Raw genomic sequence first — 20,556 nt, forward strand, 5'->3', positions numbered from 1 at the left:
TCACGAAATGGGGGTGAGCAAAGGTCACACAGTGTGTCTGTTTTATTTTGATAGGAATGTCCTATATATCCTCAATACCTTGAGAAATATGAGAAATATGAACTATAACTAATATTCTTAATTTGTTTCTTACTCTACTCTATGTGATATTTGGGGAAGAATCAATTAAGAAGAAAGGTAACGTGGGTAGAAGACTTATATTGGACAAAACAGAGTATTTTGCAACAGTGTACCTTCTGTGGTGCAAGCAGTAGAAAATCGGGCCCATTTTTAATCTTTTAGCATGATTATCCGAGTGAACCCTGATAAAATAACATTTTCTCTTTTTACTCCACACATTTCATTGTTCCTTAGACTAATTTTTATGCTTAAGAACATGGTCATCTTCGATTTTGTAATAAAGATTTTTAAGCAGCAAATGCTGGCAATAATTATAAGGTTTGATTATAAAAAAATGTAACATAAATACATCATTAAAATAAATATTTTATTATGGTAAATTGGAGAAAAAAATTGTAATAAGGGAAAATATTGAATGACCTTTGAATATACATGTTTCATAATTTTGTTTCAGTGGATAATTTAGATGCTAGATGTAAGTTATACTCAACATCTAATTAGAAATATTCAAAATATTATCTGGATAATAATTATTATTAATAATAAGAATTCTTTTCTTATGTTAATATAGACGAAATCTGTTAATTGTTATGGAAAATAACTCATATTACGCTCGTTAACAAACTAAATGAAAACTAAAGTTCTTGTATAGATACAACTGTTAAACATATAATAAAAATTCTGTACATCGAATATGCAACCATGTATTTAGTCCATGTAAGCTGAATCCATTTAACAACACGGGGAAACCTACCCTAAAATAGTGAAAAGAAAATTCATGTATCAACAGATTTTCTTTACTTTTTCTCAGTCGTTTCGCTCTTTTAGATACTTGTTTGTACCATTTACTCTTTTTCATGTCATTTGCCGCTTTAACGCAGTTCCTTCTGTTAACAGCCTTTAGAAACATCTAGAATCTCTCCAATCCCGAGTAATCAAGATTGAACCTCATGTTCAAGATAATCAGTTGGACCTCTTTCGGTAGATTTTGGAAATTCTTTAATACTATACAGCAACCCTCTCTAGCTTCCTTCACGCCGGCTTCGTTTATTTCCATATTCAAAAGTGTAAGCATTGAAAATGCAGCCATATATTTAGTACAGGTAATCTCAATCTATTTTAACAACACGCCGAAACTTACCCTAATAAAAGTAATTTGTTTACATATCAGCACTTTCTCACTACTTTCCTCATTCTCTCTACGAGTCTTCTTGCTCTACGAGGTACTTGATGGTACCATTCACTGCGTTCCATTTCATCCGCCGCTTTTCCCCAGTCACGTATGTTAACAGCGTTGCGAAATTTCACGAATTTCGCCAATCCCGTGTGACCAAGATTGAACCTCATGTTCAAGATGATCAGCTGGACTTCTTTCGGTAGATTATGGAAATCCTTGAAAAGTTTACAGCAACTCTCTATAGCAGCCTTCACGTCGGTGTTGAATGCTTCGTCAATCCTCTCCTTAGAGACATTTGTTCCCAATGGCTTACCGAATTCTGGGTCCTTCCTTGTGATTTTGTGGCCAATTCCAAACGTAGGGTTTCCTCTAGTATCTAGATATATTTCGTCTTTGTATCCTTCATCATTTATAAGTTCCAGTCGAAGCTGATCCAAAATGTCAGGATCTATCATAAAAAGGACGCATGAAGATTTTTTTTTCTCTACTTCCCTCATTCTTTCTACGAGCCTTCTTGCTCTTTCAGGTACTTGATTGTACCATTTACTGTCTTCCATTTCATCCGCTGCTTTTTTCCAATCCCCTCTGTTAACAGCGTTTCGAAACTTTGCGAATTTCGCCAATCCCGCGTGACCAAGATTGAACCTCATGTTCAAGATGATCAGCTGGACTTCTTTCGGTAGATTCAGGAAATCCTTGAAAAGTTTACAGCAACTCTCTATAGCAGCTTTCACGTCGCACTTGAATGCTTCCTCAATCCTCTCCTTAGAGACCTTTGTTCCCACTGGCTTGCCGAACTCTGGGTCCTTTCTTGTGATTTTGTGGCCAATTCCAAACGTAGGGTTTCCTCTAGTATCTAGATATATTTCGTCTTTGTATCCTTCATCATTTATAAGTTCCCGTCGAAGCTGATCGAAAAGGTCTTGGTCTAAAATACAAAAAACACACAAAGACCTCGATTACATTGTCACGGTTTACACTTGAATATTGTTAAACATCTTTATGTACAGTTTAAACATGATCCTAGAACACTTGGATCCATAGAACATCGACTAATATGTATGAGTTTCAATCGACATGGATTGGGTATTTTTTAAAACATATATAGGGAATCATGTATTAGTACCTCACCTCTTCTCAAATGAAAGTTATGAATCTCAGGGAATAATTTCAATCTTTTGCGAGATTTGCAAACCTTGGCGAGAAAATGATTAAAAATATTCGACGAGTTTCTTTCACAATTTTTTGCGAGATTTGTGAGCGATGACGGGGAAATGATTAAAATTAATCAACTAGTTTCTTCGACAACTAAAGTTGACAAAACGTAAGGGCACACCCATGTGGGTTAAAGAAAACATACACCACATATACACAAAAAGGTATGTGATTGATTGCATTGTGTGCTCAAGAGAGCTGATATAATAGCATAAACCCCTATAACAGAGACTCACTATTCATCTGAAACAGTATGACCCTTGCTGTAGAGGTTGTACGTACACAACAATAATGGCTATAATGTGTTATGTTTACATGAGCTGCAAAAACAGTAATTATCACACTTTATTACCTATACTAGCGAAACTACTTTCAGAGACATCTGTACAATATTATAGGCCCTATTGTTACATCAACCAGTTCTCAGGTAACGCAGTAAATGTCGCAAACAACAAGTAAGTACCAGTGTCCCTTCTGTCGAACATTGTGTTTCACGAAAAACATGTGCAAGGCAAGAGTGGGATTTTAAACTTGGGACGCTCCTTCCTTTAAGTTAGTTTGTTTTGTGCTCAGCTATTAGGTTGCAATGATTTACGTGGCCTCTGCTTTTGTATTTACCTATTTACTGGGAAACGCAACAAATCTACATCAATTTAACTTTAAGAAATTTCATGAAAATGTTTTATATACCGGTTTTATCCTAATTCCTTCGTTCTTAATTCTATATAACACAATGGAAAATCTAGCATGCGCGCGCACACACACTCACACACACACACACACACACACACATATATATATATGTGTGTCTGTGTGTGTGTGTATTTCTATGCAGTGCATTTGGAAGGTTTTCTGATATAATTTACCTGACAGCCTATTGGAGAATGGAAAGAATCTTAGAGTATTCTCTGTGCTGTGCTCAAGTCAAAACAGCGTGGCCCGTGAAGATATGATTTATTCAATGAGGCTTGTAGATTTTTAGTGTCTAAATTATAGTGTTATGAAAAGATGTTTCTCATAAGATTCTTCTCATTTCTTGCTATGAGAAGGACTTACTCATCACTCTAGAAATGTCTTTGCCCACGGTGTGCGTGTGTGTGTGTGTGTGTGTGTGTGTGTGTGTGAGAGAGAGAGAGAGAGTCTTCAGAGTTCGTCCCTTAACCGCAATATGTTTCTGTGACTGTATCCGATAAGCCACCGACTTCTGAGATCGTATCCGATATACCACAAAATAAAAGTATAACCCAACCCGTGTTTCGTGGAATATAGTCAAGGCAACAAAATACGTTTGCTTTATGCCATTTGTATAATATGCAATTAGCCTACAAAGTAATTCATAATATTGTCGTATATAATGTAAGCTAACACGAGTTGCTGTTTGACATATTTTGTGGATTTGTCGCCTGAAAGTGTAATGTATTTTACAACCAAATATCTACATATGGGTATTTATTTCATCTGAAAAATCACAAATAAGGTATCCAAATTTAGGACCAAACAGGGACCCGTATTTGTTATTATATTTAGGGAAGGTGAAGCTAAGTTAAACAAATTTGTTGGAAAAATAACCTTTAGAAGAGTCGTCAGATATAGGGTAAATATGCTATCAAATTGTCCAATCTTATTGTCCGATCTTGAAACACGAAGCTGCAAGAAGAGTTACAAGTTAGAGCTCAGAGCTGCAGAGCATGGCATACTAGATTAAAATAAACAAGTGGAGTTTATTGACAGAACACGTAATTATCTTACCGTATATCACGCAGTCTTTCTTAGACTTTTTGGTAGTAGTTGGGCTAGTGGTGCACTGGGTAGTTGAAGTTGTCTCTGAAGTTGAAGTTATCTCTTGAGTTGAAGTTGTCTCTGGATTTGAAGTTGTATGTGGAGTTGAAGTTGCACAAGGAATTGAAGTTATCTCTGGAGTTGAAGTTATCTCTGGATTTGAAGTTTTCTCTGGAGGTAAAGTTGTCTCTGGAGTTGAAGATGTTGACGAAGGCGATTCCCTAACAGATGAAGTCATTTGTGCGTCAAAACTTGTAGTCGTTTCCTGTGCAATAGATATGTTATATTCAGCAGTTGAAAGCTGCGTTGTTTTTGGGGCTGACGGAGAAGAACGAGAACTTCCTTTTGACGAAGTTGCAATAGTGGAGGGATAATAAATAGTCTCATTTCCCAGTGTAGTTCTTGGATCTACAGTTGTGTATCCAACTACAGACTCTGTTGGCGTATTAGAAGCCGATGTGGAGACATATAGAGTTGTCTTTTCTGCAGAGGAACTCGTAAGCGCCAAGGAAGGATAAACCGTTTCATTCTCCATTGTAGTCATAGGAGCTATTATAGATGCAGTCACAAGCTGCGCACTTGCTATGTGCATCTGCGAAACGCAGATGCCAAAGAAAACCATCCAATGAACACGTGAGCTGTTCCTTTGATGCATCGTTGAAGTGATATATCCAGTTGCTCAGTTTTGTAAATTCTGTATATGAAATAGAAAGGAAGATATTATTTTGTTTACTGGAAGACCAGTGTTCTTGATGTTTTAAGAAATATATATATATTTTTGAAAGACTATAATAATGACATCATATATCAAGAAATGGAGTTACCACAAGGTAAATTTAACTAGACTGTTAGATGGATTATATTATGGCATCGAAATGCTTAAAATACAATGCCTTCTGGCAAATGCTCAACACGCAGAAGGTTATGAGTCATACACCGCCTGGGCCCACACGGGCGTTAAGTCTACTTGTTTCTATTCCCCAGGCCGGTACGCACTGGTGATTCCGGCTCCCAAACCAAAGAATATTTCAGAATCCGTCACTGTTTGTATTGACTGAGGTGTATGTAGCATGGAAAAATCTATATAGCCATGAGCTTCGTAAATCTATGTGGCCATGAACAGTAAAAAGCACAAAACACCGTAATTACGATCAGTGAAAAGACTATATGGCCATGATCTAAACTCAAGCAAAGTCTGAAAAGCGGAAAATATAGGCCTTCTCTGCTTGTAAAGGTGTGGTACTAAGAGTCAGTTTCATGATTCGAACATAAACAGCACCAATACACGTATATTATACACATCAGTTTAACAAAGTGACTCAAGAATGAAGGACATGTTTCATGTACTTCTTTCTGTGCGTGAGTGTGTGTGTGTGTGTGTGTGTGATTTAGATTTTTAACGTAGCTTTAACAATTTTCCAGTCATAGCACTACGATGTTCCCAGTGTGGTAGTTTATAGTGATGTCTAGGAAGGCGGACGCTCTCTCCACTAGGCCACCGGAGCGGTCTTCCATTTGCAATAAAGGTGTAGTACTTGTTATCATGCATTTACTCACCAAGGTTTAAGATTCTATGAAGAACAGTCAGCATATAGCATGACAAAACACTCGCTTTTTTGAGCTAAACTACAAACCATAAAGCCTGTTGAAGATGTGTCACTATAAGCTTTCTATTGTAAGGGTGTGGTACAAGAATATCATGATCAAATTGAGTAATTTTAGCACTGGCTGAGAGAAGGAACCTTATACAATTTAACTCGAGTCAGTGGAGCGTAAAATATGAGCCGTAATGACAGTGGGAAACGTGTGCAAGAAGGGAGCCGTACTCATCAATATGCATCCTCTTCCAGCAAGTTGTATTACTCTAGATTTAATAATATGCACATTGCATGCCATAGGAACCCTATGTGACAATGCGATAAACACAAAAGACTAATTTGCGAAATGTTGGTCACAGTAACCTGTTTATATGGTGTGGTACTAAGAGATGCATACATCCACCTTCTTTAATGATTCTACATTTTTGATTTAAAAATATTAATAAAAACCAGTTGAAATATATGTCACAGTTACTTAATGTGACGAGTATGTAATACAGGTCATAATATATTAACTCACCATATTTGTTGATTCTGTAACAGTATGCACATATGGTGTAACAAGCCTATGTGGATATAAACTTAACGCAACAGCTTAACTTAAGTCAGCAACACGTGAAATGCTTGTCACAGTGACCTTTTAATACAATAATGTTTTACTAATATAATCATTTAGTTTTATAACTCTGACATGAACAGTGCTTGTGAAATAAAGGTGAAACAATGAAACCAAAGTCATTGAAGAGCGAAATATGGGTAGTGATCTATTTCGTTAGTGCTCACTATGTTGTATGCTCTTTCGATAATTTAAGTTCTGGTATTCTAATATAAAGACATACAATTGCACCCGTGAGCCACATACTTGCTGGCTGTCACGTTGGTGATGATATACACAGTTTGGTTTGATTTTGACTCAATCGGTCGAAGTTACTGATCAATTAAGACGAATACGACTCGGAAGGACTAGCACGTATTAATCCATGAATCAAAATGCTAATGATTATACAATGTTTATGCCGATAGCAATTTTGATGTGTTTACAGACAAAAACGGTAATGGCAACTCTAAGACTCACATCACACACAATAACATTTACACATAAACTGTACATGCAGATGATGTTACCCTTCAAAAGACATTAACACTCTTGAAAAGGTAAAAAAGTATCATGGGTAGCTTTTTGAGAATAAAGACAGTTATATTTTTATAACACACAACTATAATTATTTTCTGAAGCAAAGGAATAGTTATTATGCCTTTTATCACGGTTATTGAATACTTCTTGTGACAGCTTCAATGGCATTATGAAAACCTTCGTCCGTCCTACGCTATTTCTGCATGTATGTGCATAGGTTTGTCTTCTTGTCCATCCACCGTGCCCTCCACATCATCATGCAGAATCACACAAAACTTGGTAATCTATTTCTCCTGTTGAATACATCAAGCCAGTTTTTACCCTATCTAATCTAACTCCTTTCCATTCCGGTATTATATCGTGTCAGCTTGTAAGTCACCCAGTAAGTAGGTGGATATAAATGAAAAAGTTTTTATGATTTCCTTGTGCAAAGATTAAATTATACATAATTGTTATAAGTTACTAATTCTATACAAAGCAGAGGAGGAGAGTTGTGATGTTTATACCCTAATCTAACAGGAGGGAACGTGTACAAATTAAGTGAAGCTTCTTTCAAGCACTCCATCGTCTATAGCAACCATGTTAGAGAGTTATAATATGTTTCTCAATGGGAATTTAACTCTCTCTCTCTCTCTCTCTCTCTCTCTCTCTCTCTCTCTCTCACACACACACACACACACAGCTGTGTACCTTCAGTAGACTGAGCAGAGATAGGTGTACATACGAATGTTATTAGATTACAGACGAATTGGTGAATCGCAAGTAGTAAATGGGGGCACTTTACCGTCAATGGGAATTAGCATTACAGAGACCCTTGGGTCAGATTAGCGTCAAGGGAAATTTAACATGGAGAAAAGTCGTGGGTCAGATTAGCGTCAAGGGAAATTAACATGGAGAAAAATCGTGGGACGGTTTAGCGTCAAAGGAATTTAAACAGGGTGGGACTTTATAGCGTCAAGGGAAATTGAACATGGGATTTTTTTTTTTTTTAAATTTTTTTAAAAAAGGGGTAGGCAATGGAAAGGCTATCTCTTTTCGAGAAATATGGCTGGCCCTGAAAAGGGCCTTTGGGTTTATGTTAATATTAATATTAACATAGATGGCATCTGTCACATCTTCTTCTTCTTCTTCTTAAACTCCTTCTAACTGCCGGTCCATACACAAGTACCCTCTTGAGACATCCTTGTCTTTCTATGTAAACTCTCCTCATCCATTGACTAGTATCTGTCCTATCAACAACAGTCCACTTGGACCTGACATACGTGAGCATGTCCGTCCTAAACATCATGGAAGACACAAGGGTGGATGACTCAATGAGCGGGTACAAACACAAACACACAAACACAAACACACAAACACATACGCTAAGAAACAATAAACAAACCCATAATCTACTATCCACACAATCGTACGTGAGCGGGTACAAACACAAACACACAAACACAAACACACAAACACATACGCTAAGAAACAATAAACAAAATCCATAATCTAATATCCACACAATCGTACGTGAGCGCTTACAGAACCCTAACTATACTCTTCACATACGCTAAGAAACAATAAACAAAATCCATAATCTACTATCCACACAATCGTACGTGAGCGCTAACAGAACCCTAACTATACTCTTCATCTACGCTAAGAAACAATAAAGAAACCCATAATCTACTATTCACACAAACATACCTTAGCTCTTACAAGCACCAACACACAAACACATACCCTCACACTATCTTAAAAAAGAGTTAGTGTTTATATTCACACTACTCCACCTACACATTGGCAAATTGATGGTTATTTCTTTTCTAGAGTATTGGGTAGCCCTGAAAAGGGCTGTTTTTTTGTTTGGAACTTCATGGACACCTGGTTAATGGTGGCACCTTCCAGGCCTGGCGCCGCATACACATCTTATCCCCCAATTACATTTTACCTTTTGGGGGGAGAGAGCAGAGGCAGGATATGTCGCTTCAGAATCCCAATTTTCGCTCTCTGGGATTCTGAAATTTCTTCTTCTTCTCTCCTTTTCCTCCTCCTCCTCTTCTTTGTATCTTCTCTCCTCCTCTTTGTATCTTCTTTCCTCTTCTTTATATCTTCTCTCCTCCTCTTCTTTGTTTCTTCTTTCCTCCTCCTCTCTTATCCTTCCCTCCTCCACAATGGCTTCCGCGGCCAGTTCATTTAATATGCGCCTGGCATATTCCAGATGCACATGAAGTTCCAACAGTTTCTCCAGTCTCGTGTTCATTTTTGGTGTTGATCAATCAACAAGGGTAGCTGGACTGCCGAACGAGTTTCAATTTATAGTGAAAGCGCGGACGTGAACGAAAACATCCCCTAAAAACATAAAATTGATCTTACCTAGATCATGACCATAAAACAACGCGCCGACCTAAAAGAAACACTCACTCACTTTTTTATGCTACCCATCACTATTTTAAATTTTTTTATAAATCACTTCAATAGACTATCCACATACGCAAAGCTATCCAATCTAACCCCAAATATACACCTCAAACACCAAAAAAGACATCATTTTAATCTACTATCCATACCAACTTACTTAACCACTTACAAACACAAACACACAAACACATACCCTCACATTTTTTTAAAAAAGAGTTAGTGTTTATTTTCACACTACTCTACCTATACACATTGGCAAATCGATTGTTATTTCTTTTCTAGAGTATTGGGTAGCCCTGAAAAGGGCTGTTTTTTTTGTTTGCTATGGCATTCTTTTTAGTTTCTAAGAATGCGATGTCCTCTGAGGATAGACTTTCTGGCGATAGGTCTGCTTCTTCGGAAAGAGAAGAAGAACTCTTTGGTGTCGATACGACAATCGACAAAGCCTCTGTCAGCTTCAGGTTGCTGCTGCTGCTCTTGTTGTTGTTGTTGCTGCTGTCTCTGAAGTCTGTACTTCTCTGTCCATTCTTCTTTTTCCCTGTTCATTTCTTCTCTGAAGAGCTCTTCTATCAGGTCTTCAGTGATTTTTAACATTCTCACATTCTCTATTTCTTCTGGCTTCGGTATCAGACTGTGTCTGACCCTATGCAAATTCACGTAGGCTTCGTTGAGTTTAGCTAGTTTGGAGCACATCTTCTTAGGAGGATGAGTCGACAATGGATGGTTAGACTGGAAACAACCCGGTTCTTAAAGTCAAAGCGCGGACGTGAAGGAAAACATCCCCCACACGGTTTTTGAGTCGCAACGTTTAGTGAGTGTCATGAGAGGGATAGTAAGAAATGAAAGAGCATCAATCCAACATTCTTATAGCTAAACAAAAGACAAAGGCATTTTTTTCAAAACACAACATTTTTTATTCAAAAATCACTTAACACTAAACAACAACTCTAACATTTTTAACAATAATCCAACAATATAACATCAAACAATTTTTTCAAAACACAACATTTTTTATTCAAAAATCACTTAACACTAAACAACAACAACTCTAACATTTTTTAACAATAATCCAACACTAAAAGTTTCTCCACTAGGTAAAGAGGGATAACAGTCTTCCATGGTTTCTAGTAATCTAGGATGACTTCTCTCAAACTGTTGATTTCTATGGTATTATCGAATTCTGCATACAGGATGACGTTCACCGTTTCATCAGGGTCTCGGTCTTTAAACTGAATTTCCACACGAATCTGGCCGGATTTTGTAGGGTGGAAATGTCCCTCGTCGCTGCCTTGGTCTGGAGTGAAATCGAAAGCCCACAAAGCGTAGCCCCCTGCATAATCCTCGTACGTAATACCGTGGCTGGTATTGGTTCCTAACTGTCTGGTGGCTTCGTACAGGGACAAGTACGATCTCAAGTAATTCTTCTTGGTAAAGTCAGGTTCGAAAGGTCGGGTACACAAGGTCTTGCTATCGCGACTGACTTCGATTTTGGACACGCCAAAGTGTTGAAAGTAGAAAGGATTTTTTTCGGCAGCTCCGTTGAAGGCTGTATTCTCGACGATACCAACGATCAAACGTTTGGGTAACTGTCCTTGGAACAGATGATCTTCGATCATGGATCGCTGTCCCTTGGGAATGGTGAAGGTTTTCACTTCCACGCGTCGTATGGGATACTTGGCGGTCGTTCTGCTCAACGTCTGACTGATGTCGTTTCCCACTTTAGGTAACACTTCCACACGGCGTACGTAGAGTCTGGCTTCTAGGATTTTGGTTTTGTAACCGTCACTATCAGCCATCAAATGGAAAGCGGCACTGCTACGATTCAGTCTCAGGCGGACATCCACCCCGTTCAGCAAATACTTTTCTTGCAACCACATGTCCAAATGCAAACGATCCATCAGTTCTAAACTTGTGTCGGCTCCCGTGATTCTCTTTCTTCGTTCTACAAATCCATCATTGTTGTCTTTCTTTTCATCAGTTTCCAATATTTCAAACTTGGTAGGTTCGTCAGCTTCCCATACCACACAGGCATTGAGATGAGTGTTCTTGGCATCTATTCCGTACGTCAAGAGATTTTCCAGGTAGGCACGATAAGGGTAAGTATCCATGCTGCTGCTGACCAGTTTGTTATTCAAGTACAAGTCCACTCTACTGAACAAGGAATGCATGAAATTGTTGACGGGAGCTACTGCTTCATCGTCTATAGCACCTCCAGTCTTATCTAGAATTTTGACTTTCAGGTACAAGTAACTGCTATTCAGATCGATGTAATCTTCGGGCTGTCCTTTGATTTCAAACTCGATGGGAGCGGAATCGGTCAATGAGGAGACGGGGTGAAATTCCACCCACTGGGATTCTTGCATCGTCATCATCGTGGGGGGCATGGCAAACAGATCCAGTTCCGTCTTGGAACAAGCGCAAGATTCTCGGTGCATCATTTTTTTGTCTCTTTTCTCAATAATCGAAAACGTCTAAGTCTCGAACGGTTCTTCTTTTCTTGGCCTTTCTCGCTTGAAGTCTGGTGAAAGGGTGTTTTCTTCGTCGTCTCTTTCTGCCTTGTCCTTGCTGAATGCCTGACTCGGTAGCGTGCAGGGCATTTATAGGTGTTTCTCGGTGACCCAAAATGTCTTTGCCCGTTTGCAGCAAGACATTTTTGCCTGCCCTCATGAAGGCTTCTTTAGGGTTTTGTTTGTCGATGATGACATTTTGGAGAAATTCTTTGCCTTGCGTCAGTGCCGCATCTTTCAAGGCGTGCAATCCGCGTGTCACCATCGGTTTCAACACCGGGGCCACCGAACGAAAGGCCGATTTTAACATATCTCCTAAACCGTGTCCTCGCTGTCGAGCAACCCCTCGGTACACTGGATACATGACTTACGAATCGTGAGAAAACCGTTTTCGAAAATGGAGTTTCACCGTGACTTTTCCTTTGGTGAATGGAATATTTTGTCCCAAATCTCCTTTTATAGTAATGTTGACCGTGTCCAAATACGACTTACTGACGGGCAAATAGTGAGGATGGACAAATTCGCGGTGGACGTGGTAAGTGTTTCCACCTTCCTCGTCAGTGTTCGTGGCAGAATCCACTTTGAAAGGAATGACACGCAGTAACGGTACGGAGGTGTGTCCCACCACGTTATACTCCACCACATCGGAGTACACAAACATCAAATTCAGTCCTTGGTTCAGTTCTACCGGGGCACGAAATAACTTGCTAAAAGACTCGTTGTCGTAAACGATGGGTAATTCGCTTTTCTTGATCATGGTCATTCTCAGGTTCATGTCTCCGCCCAACATGTCATACAATTCAGGACAAAATAAAATGGACAGGATTTTACTCCGTTCAAATTTCATCAAGAAGCGACGAGCTGTTTTGTGGTACTCCATGGTGACACTTTTGTTAACATGCTCCAAAGCTTTCAGAAACACGGCATTAAACCTGGAGGCTATGGTGCTGACCAAATGTTGACCACTAAAATAATAGCCTGGGGAAATGAACAAGTGATAGGTGGTGTACTTTTGTGTACGGGTTTTCTTGTCATATTTGACATTGCTATCCATCCATTGTTGCAATTGTTCGTCATGAACTTCCACATCAAAAAAATTTTGATTGCGAAGGACATTGAGGACTTGGGTCGGGTGAATCATTTCTACTAAAGCCACTTCCCAATGGGCTTCGTGATCTAAGGGGATGGCTTGAGGTAATTTGGCCGTGTAACAGCACAACGTGTTCTTGGGAAACACCTCCATGGAACTGTCACTGGGTAAGGTTAAGTAAAATTGGTTTTGGTGACTCATAATTCCAGAGTTCTGTGGCTGTCCGAGGGGTTAGTGGACGTCAGAGGCGTGTCTCCGCCCAAAATGGGGTTCTGGTTGTGGTTGGAGTGGTGACTGGCACTGGCACTGGACGCAAGGTTCCCGTGGTTCCCGTTGGAGGTGAATTTCAGGGAGGGATTAGGAAGCAGGTAACCGATGCAACTGCTCAATAAAATGGTCCACAATTGTTTGTCTCCTTGTTGCAAACTCAAATTGGCGATGGCTGCCCCGATGACACAATACACCACGAAGATTTGGCAGAAAAAGACGATTTGCGTTTTAGGCACACGTTCTCCACACCACACCCACAAGGGTTGTTTTTGTAAATCTTGCACAGAAGAACTGGGTGAAGGAGGAGTGGTCGACGTAGCTGCGTCTGTGTGAAAAGGCATGATGGTCACTTCTTTTTATAGTCGATGACTTGCGAAGCGTCGATCCAAGAATCAAAACTGGGCGGATATCTTTTCCAACGTACTTTGACTTCTTTGACACGTCGTTTGCCCACTTTACGGGTTCTGCGTTCGAGAATGCTTTCGATGTCGTACACGTCGTCTTCTTTTTTGGTGACACGTTGTAACTCGGGCAAAAAAAACGTTCCTTTGAGCACTTCTCCGTTCATGTCTTCCAATTTATAGACGGCAGGATGACGGCCATGCACTCGTCCAGTGACGCGAAACAATTCGGTCGTCCAGTTAGGTAAGTAACCTTTGTCGAAAGTGCGTTTGGTTTTGCCAATGCGCACCCAATCTCCTACGGCCAACATTCCACTTTTCTTGGGGACAGCCCTCGTCGGGGACGTACCAAACAGACGCTCAAACACCAGCACTTCGTTGTCGGGAGTCACGTCTTGCGGGTCACGTCCGATGCTTCGATGGTAAGATTGGTTGTACGCTTGCACCAGGTGCGGTAAGATGTCGATGTACTTCAGAGTGTGGTGATGCGTAAAATATTTCCACATGCGTTCTTTCAAAGTGCGTTGAAAACGTTCCACGATGCTGGCTTTGGTTTCGGGATTCTCGGTGGTAAAAAAATGAATGTCACGTTTCTTTAATTCTTTTTGGAAAGCTTGGTTCAGAAATTCGGTGCCTTTGTCCGTTTGCCATCGAAGAGGGTGACGACCGCTTTGTTTCAACACCCGTTGCAGGGCTCGCACTAACTCGCTGCTCGATTTGGAAGTCAAGGGTACGACCCAGGCAAATTTGGAAAAGACGTCGATGACACAAAACAAATATTTGTAGCCACGATTGTAGCTGGCCAAATGAGAGACATCGGCTAAATCGGCTTGCCATTGATGATCGATGCCTTCCACTCGGGTGCGACTTCTGGCAAACTTGCGTCGAATGGGTTTGTGTAAAGTGTAGGTAGCTTGTTCTTGTAACCATCGTTGCACTTGAGGTAATTGGAGACTTTTCAGTCGCGTTTTGGCAGCACGATACAATTTTTGAACTCCTGCGTAACCTGCAGGATGGGAGGGATCGTAGTAAATGCTGGCTAAGACTTTTTCCATTTTTTTGTGTTGGTTGGTGTGTTAATAAGACACCCACTCTTGGAGGATGCTACTCTTTTTCTCTTGGGGTATTTTCTTGGATTGCAATGCTTTGCGTGTGCGGCCAGCAATAGGTGTCAAAGAGGAGAAGGATGTCTGAGCGGGGGATATCGGTTCTTGTTTCACTTCTGTCTTCACTTCTGTCTTCACTTTCTTTTTCTCTTGTGAGGAAGAAGGGGTGGCCATCATCTTTTTAATCCATCCAATTCTGGAGGTAGGTGGTGTTGTTAACTTGCGTACTTTTTCTGGTGGAGTTTGAAACCCTTCCTCTTCTTCTCCTTTTTCTGTCTTGGTCACGGGTACTGGTGGTACTGGTACTGGTACTGGTACTGGTGATGGTGCTGGACTTTTCATCAAGGTCTTAAAATCTTTCAGAGTGGGTAGAGCTGTTTCGTCTAAAGCTTTCTGGTGAAAGAGTTGCAGTCGTTGCAAGAGTTGACCGTACTTTTGCGATTTTTCTGTTTCGGACAAATCTTGGCGATCCATCAAGGACTGCAATTCGTGTTGTAACTGGGACATCTCGCTCAAATGGGGATTGGGAGGTAAATGCGGGGTGTGTTGTTCTTGCCACCGATGGTATTCCATCCATCGTTTGTAAGGCACTAAAGCTAGTTTTCGTCCTTCCATGGGGTTGTCAGGGGTCGATTCTGAGATCTTAGAACTTCCGAGGCCTTTTTATCTTGCTCCCACCAGTCCTCCCAACATGGTTCCCAAGACTCCTTTCAGTATGGGGCCTAACAAGAGAGGTAAAATACCTCCACGTTGCACTAACATCTTCTTTTTTTGACGAATGGGAATTTTCTTTTGAACCATTTGGCGAAGAACGTGACGATGTTTCCCTAAGCATTGTTTCTGGTGTTTGGACAAAGGGATCGTGCCTTTCAAAACGTTCAAACAACATTCGCACACGGTATCGATGACCTCTTTGGAGGCTGTTTGAATGAGTTTTTTTCGTAGGGGTGGAGAAGCTTTGGACAGGACAGATAACATGTCCCCATGTTTGGCTAAACGTGGTGGCAGTCCTTTCCTTTTCTTTGCTTGGGGTTTTCTGGAGGGTGACATCTTTGAGTCTTCAGGAGCACCAAAAAACACTGATACCCGACTTGGTCACAGGTCTTTTTTATACTGGAACGCGTCGCCACTGATTGTCTTTACGTCGTATCAGTTTGAGGACAGGCATGACACGTCGTGCAGGGGTACGTAACGGACTAAATCGAGCCAGTTCTTGCTTGGACAAATCCAGTAAACTTTGTAACATGCCCGATCTTTCTTGAAGTTTGATTTTGGGAGAAGGTACTTTGTGAGCAGCAGCCACTGCCACTAAATTGGAAGGTCCTGCCACTGGGGAAGTTCTTTTGGGGGTCATCAACGGAGAAGTTCTTGGTGTGATCAACGTCTCCAAGTACTCTTCAGTTCTGGGTGTCATTAACGGAGAAGTGGACAAACGTGAGGCTGCCGGAGACGCAGTCACCGCCGTGGCAGGTCGTGGTTTGCGAGTGTAAGGTTGCGTCCTGGCCGAAGTGCCTCTCTTGCGACTAGTTTTCTGTGGACTTTTCTTTTTCTGGGGACTTTTTCTCTGTTTCTTTATCTGGGGGCTTCTTTTCTTTTTCCGGGGTGGTGGTGTCTGGTCAGAGGAGGGTCCTGCCACTGGAGAAGTTCTCCTTGGGGACCAGGTCTTTTTCTTCTTGGGGCTTCGTTGGACTTTTGTCTTGGGTATAACTTTGGGGGCATTAGGATCCCATCTTAAGAGTGAGCGAATGATGACCCCTCCTAGAGTCCCGCTCCCTCCAGGTTTCAAAATGATTTGTTTTTTGGTTTGAGTGTCGATGCGGGGATCGGCCAGTTGGACCAAAGCGACTTTGTTTCGATCGAAAAAGAGTTTGGTTTGATGAGGAATCTGAATGATTCCTTGGAGTAATTGACGTGCCGTCACCGTGAACCATCGTAAGACTTCTTTGAGACTAGCTTCTAAGACACGAGCTCGTGTTTGTGGATCTTTTTCTCGACTGATCCCATACAAGGCACGAATCAATTTGACGGGAAGATGCGACTGAAGGAACGTCATGTTCACACTGTGTGAGACAGACGAAAAAGGGTCTGAGGTTTTTATAGATTTTTTTACGGGGAGTGAAATGAAGTCGAGGACGGAGACGTGTACAGGACAGGCCCTCCGTCTTGGCACCAGGGGTGAAACAAGTGGGTACGAAATCGCAAATCCTCGGGAGTCGTAGGTTTCAAATCGACGAGTAAATAGGCGTGTGGCGTTTGAGTGGCATCGTCGTACGCCTGAGTCAGCCAAGGCGTTCCTAACTGTTTGGCTAAGACTTGAACTTGCGATTTATCTCGAGGGCTTTTAAACAAGACCACGTAATGCGCATTGAGACTGATGGTGCGATGGGCTTTACTTTGTTAAAACAAATTTTGGGTGATGTAAACGACACTGGCATTACGGTGATGCCCTTTGCGCGTGAACCACAGTTTAATTTCTTCTTCGTCTTCTCCTAACATGTCGTCGAAAATGACCAAATGGGTTAGACGGGAGTCAGAGACGATGCCATCGTCTTCTTTAGGAATGCCTTCCACAAACACGATGGAATCGCCTTGACTTTCTCGCAAGAGGCTGTACGCCGATTGCCACTCTTTGTAACACCACACGATTCGTTGAGGGGGTCGATCGATCAAAAGATGTTTATGTTCGATCAAACGTTTGAAGAATTCGGTTTTGCCTGAACCGCTAGGTCCAGCAATGAGCATGTTAAAGGGATGGCGAAGATACAAAGCCTCCCAACTGGCACGATCTAAGTGTTCGTCGATGACTTTGACAGTAGAGGAAGAGGGAGCAGAGACAGCAGAGGTAGCCATAGCGTGAGAAATGTCACTTGTGACACGAAAACAAACAAGACAAGAGTTTATATACTTTTTCAGAACACGTTTATTGAATGTTTTTTTCAAACATGAATACGAAAGACAAAAATACATAAAAGCCAAAGGCTTAAGTACAAGAATAAAAGGCACATGATAACCATGAACGTGGAATAAACACAAGTGTCTGTACAACATGTTTTGGGTAAAGTTCTAACCAGTTCTATAGTAGGGGGTAAGGTCACACAAGTGTCCTCCCGAAAGGGTCTTTCAGGCCTGTCCACGACAGTCCTGTCCTGGGTGACGGGTTCTTCTGGCACCGTCACTAACACAGGTTGAAAAGTAACTTTTTTCCTTGAATAACTCTCGTGCATACTGGGCCACCTCTTGTGTCCAAGCCTCAAAACCCTGGTCTCGGTGATGTCCAACTTTTGACTCCTAACCAATCTGGTTTCTTCTTCGTCAACGACATGGTAAGTTACTTCAATGAACAATGAACTATTGGTCTTGGACGTTGTCCCTTTTTATATGCTGACCAATATCGATGTGACCGAACGGCAACGTAAAGTGATTGGGAAGTCTCACTCGCTTCTGGTACACGATTTGATAGATTTTTTCCAGGGGCCGACTGACGATGTGGTGAGTGGGTAAACGTACAATCTTGTTCGGTTGATAAGTGGTCACTTTAAAGTTTCCATCCTCTCCCGATTGCAAGGCTTCTTTCAATACCCCAAAGTTGACCACTCGACTGGTACGATGATTCAGAGTCAGTCCTTTCACTTTGCACGTCGTGTGCACTTCTCCTTGTTTGTCCCGGTATTCGTAGCCGTAATTTTTGGGACCACCACTGACGAAACTTAGAATCTTGTCGTCGGGATGCTCGTCTGTCCAGGCTCCTAAACGGTCTCCTTCGATGTCAGGGTGCTGTTGAATCGGGTGATGGATGTAAATGCAACTGTCCGTGTCAAAGTACAGGACGCGTTCTTCTAACAGTTCTAAAGCTTCGTACAATTTTAAGCGAGCATGGGCTGTCACGTAAGCCGCAATGATGACATTTCCAAAAGGGTCGTCTTGTACAAAGTCCAGATCTTCTTCGTAATTGACCAAGATCAAATCCTCTCGAACGACGTCCACGTGTTTCATGTATTTGGTTTTGTCGTGAATCATCTGGAAGTAGCGGGAAGGTTCTGTCAAATATTCCGTCTTGGGTAAACACGGTCGTTGTGCCATTTTACCCCACAAGCAATTTAACATCACTTTGGCAAACGATCGCCTGCCTTCGTTTTTTTCGATGTGGTCTAAAGAGATGCCTTTTTGTGCATAGTATTTCTCTTTGAATTGTATTTGGTCTTCGGGAGTGTGACACCAGGAAGGATAGCCGCTGGCTTCTTGTTTCAGTTTCAAAAAGGCATCCACGTAGTCGGCGAAAATGCCTTTCTGAGTAGGGTCACCCTTGTGGTACTGTTGTGTCTTGGGAAAGTGGCAAATTTCGTACACTTCTAACAGTTGGTATCCCATGTCCAGAGCTTTGAACAATTCCACGCTGACCCAGGTTCCCGTCAAGGCACGTTCTTCCTGGCTGTGATGGCAAGGTTGGTCCTGGTTGCACGTTTCGGCACAAGTACGGCACAAGGGAAACATCAGTTTGCCTTGACAATGGTGAGGTAAGACGGGATGGTATAGGTTCGTGGGAGGCAAAACTTTACACTTGATCAAGCCTTCGTATTGTCGAATGTTTTTCAGGTCGATGTGTTCCGTCAACAATTGCGGGTGCCCTACGGGAAAGCGACAATATTTGCACACGTAGGGATACAGCGAACACACGTCCAAGTATTTGATTTCTTCTCCTTTCTCTTCGTCGGCTTGGTACAGCAAACAGGTGGCATTGGTCCTTCCTCCGTACAAACTATCCCTCGGGTTCAGCGGGTCCATGAACTGGTAACTTTCCACGAGGCGTTTAAACTCGGGATCGGTTTTCAAACGGTGATCGTACTCGTGTTCCCACATTTCCACCACTTGGTATCCTTGCTGTTCTAACTTTAGGCGTCACTGACAAGTGTCCTGGTACAAGTCTTCCATGGTTCGTTGCAAAAACTGATTTTTAGTGTCACGGTCAGGGTAACAGACGGGACATCCGTGAAATAAGCAACCGTTAAACTCGTACACGATCTTGGGGTTTTCCAAGTCCCAGCCATCTACCGAATACGTTCCGATAGTATCTGAGAAGAAACTGTCCATCGTATCCGGAGAAATTGTGAGCCATCACCGTGGCATGACGATGACAATCTCCGTAACGTTCGATGTCCTCTTGGCTCCACGTCTTGTCGATGGGGTCTAAGACCCATTGGGCAAAATCGGCTAACGTGTTTGGTCCCCGAAAGATTTTTTCACGCCCTCCGGGAATCTTGCTACAGTGAGGGCAATGACTGAAGATAGGTTCTTGAATGCACTTCTCGCACGCTCGATGAGCCACGCAGAAATTAGGAATGTGAATGCCGGTCTCTTGCATGCATTCGAAATCGAAAAAGATGAAATTGCCTTTCTTCTTGTGACCGTCCTCTTTCTCTGGTGGGGGTTGGTATTTTTGCACGTAGCATTGGTGTTCCAAGTCCACGATGCGGTGACAAATGTGACTTTTTTTTTTCCTGAACATACGTGTGCCTTGGTACTATTGGTACGTATGGATTGTCTACACGTTGGGCACAATCTCAAGAGTTGACAAGCACATTTCTGCTGTGAACCTTCCGTCTTCAGATGTTGTTGGTAACAGGCAGGACTGACAAACGTGCGCAAACAAGTCGAACAAGGCACTGGTCCTTCGCTCAGACAGGGTGGAGAGGCCAAACATCCTGGGCATTTCAATCCACAATGCTTGTGTTGCTCTCGATTGTTATAACCATAGTCA

The 20,556-nt window shown here is 41.6% G+C and overlaps 1 protein-coding gene across 1 annotated transcript in view; it reads right to left on the minus strand.

The window, feature by feature from the left end:
- Positions 1-500: 500 nt before the first annotated feature.
- LOC149775245 (uncharacterized) overlaps positions 501-20,556 on the minus strand; it is a 28,085-nt gene continuing 8,029 nt past the window's right edge. The window contains exons 2-3 of the mRNA XM_089943095.1: positions 4,262-4,985; positions 501-2,225 (exon numbers count right to left, since the gene is read on the minus strand). Of these exons, the coding sequence (XP_089799221.1) occupies positions 1,288-2,225; positions 4,262-4,946 (1,623 nt within the window). The 5' untranslated portion in view covers positions 4,947-4,985 and the 3' untranslated portion in view covers positions 501-1,287. The remainder of the gene's footprint in view (positions 2,226-4,261; positions 4,986-20,556) is intronic.

This window comes from Sinohyriopsis cumingii, chromosome 19, assembly GCF_028554795.1.
Source record: "Sinohyriopsis cumingii isolate HCF-2022 chromosome 19, ASM2855479v2, whole genome shotgun sequence".
Lineage (NCBI taxonomy): Eukaryota > Metazoa > Mollusca > Bivalvia > Unionida > Unionidae > Sinohyriopsis > Sinohyriopsis cumingii.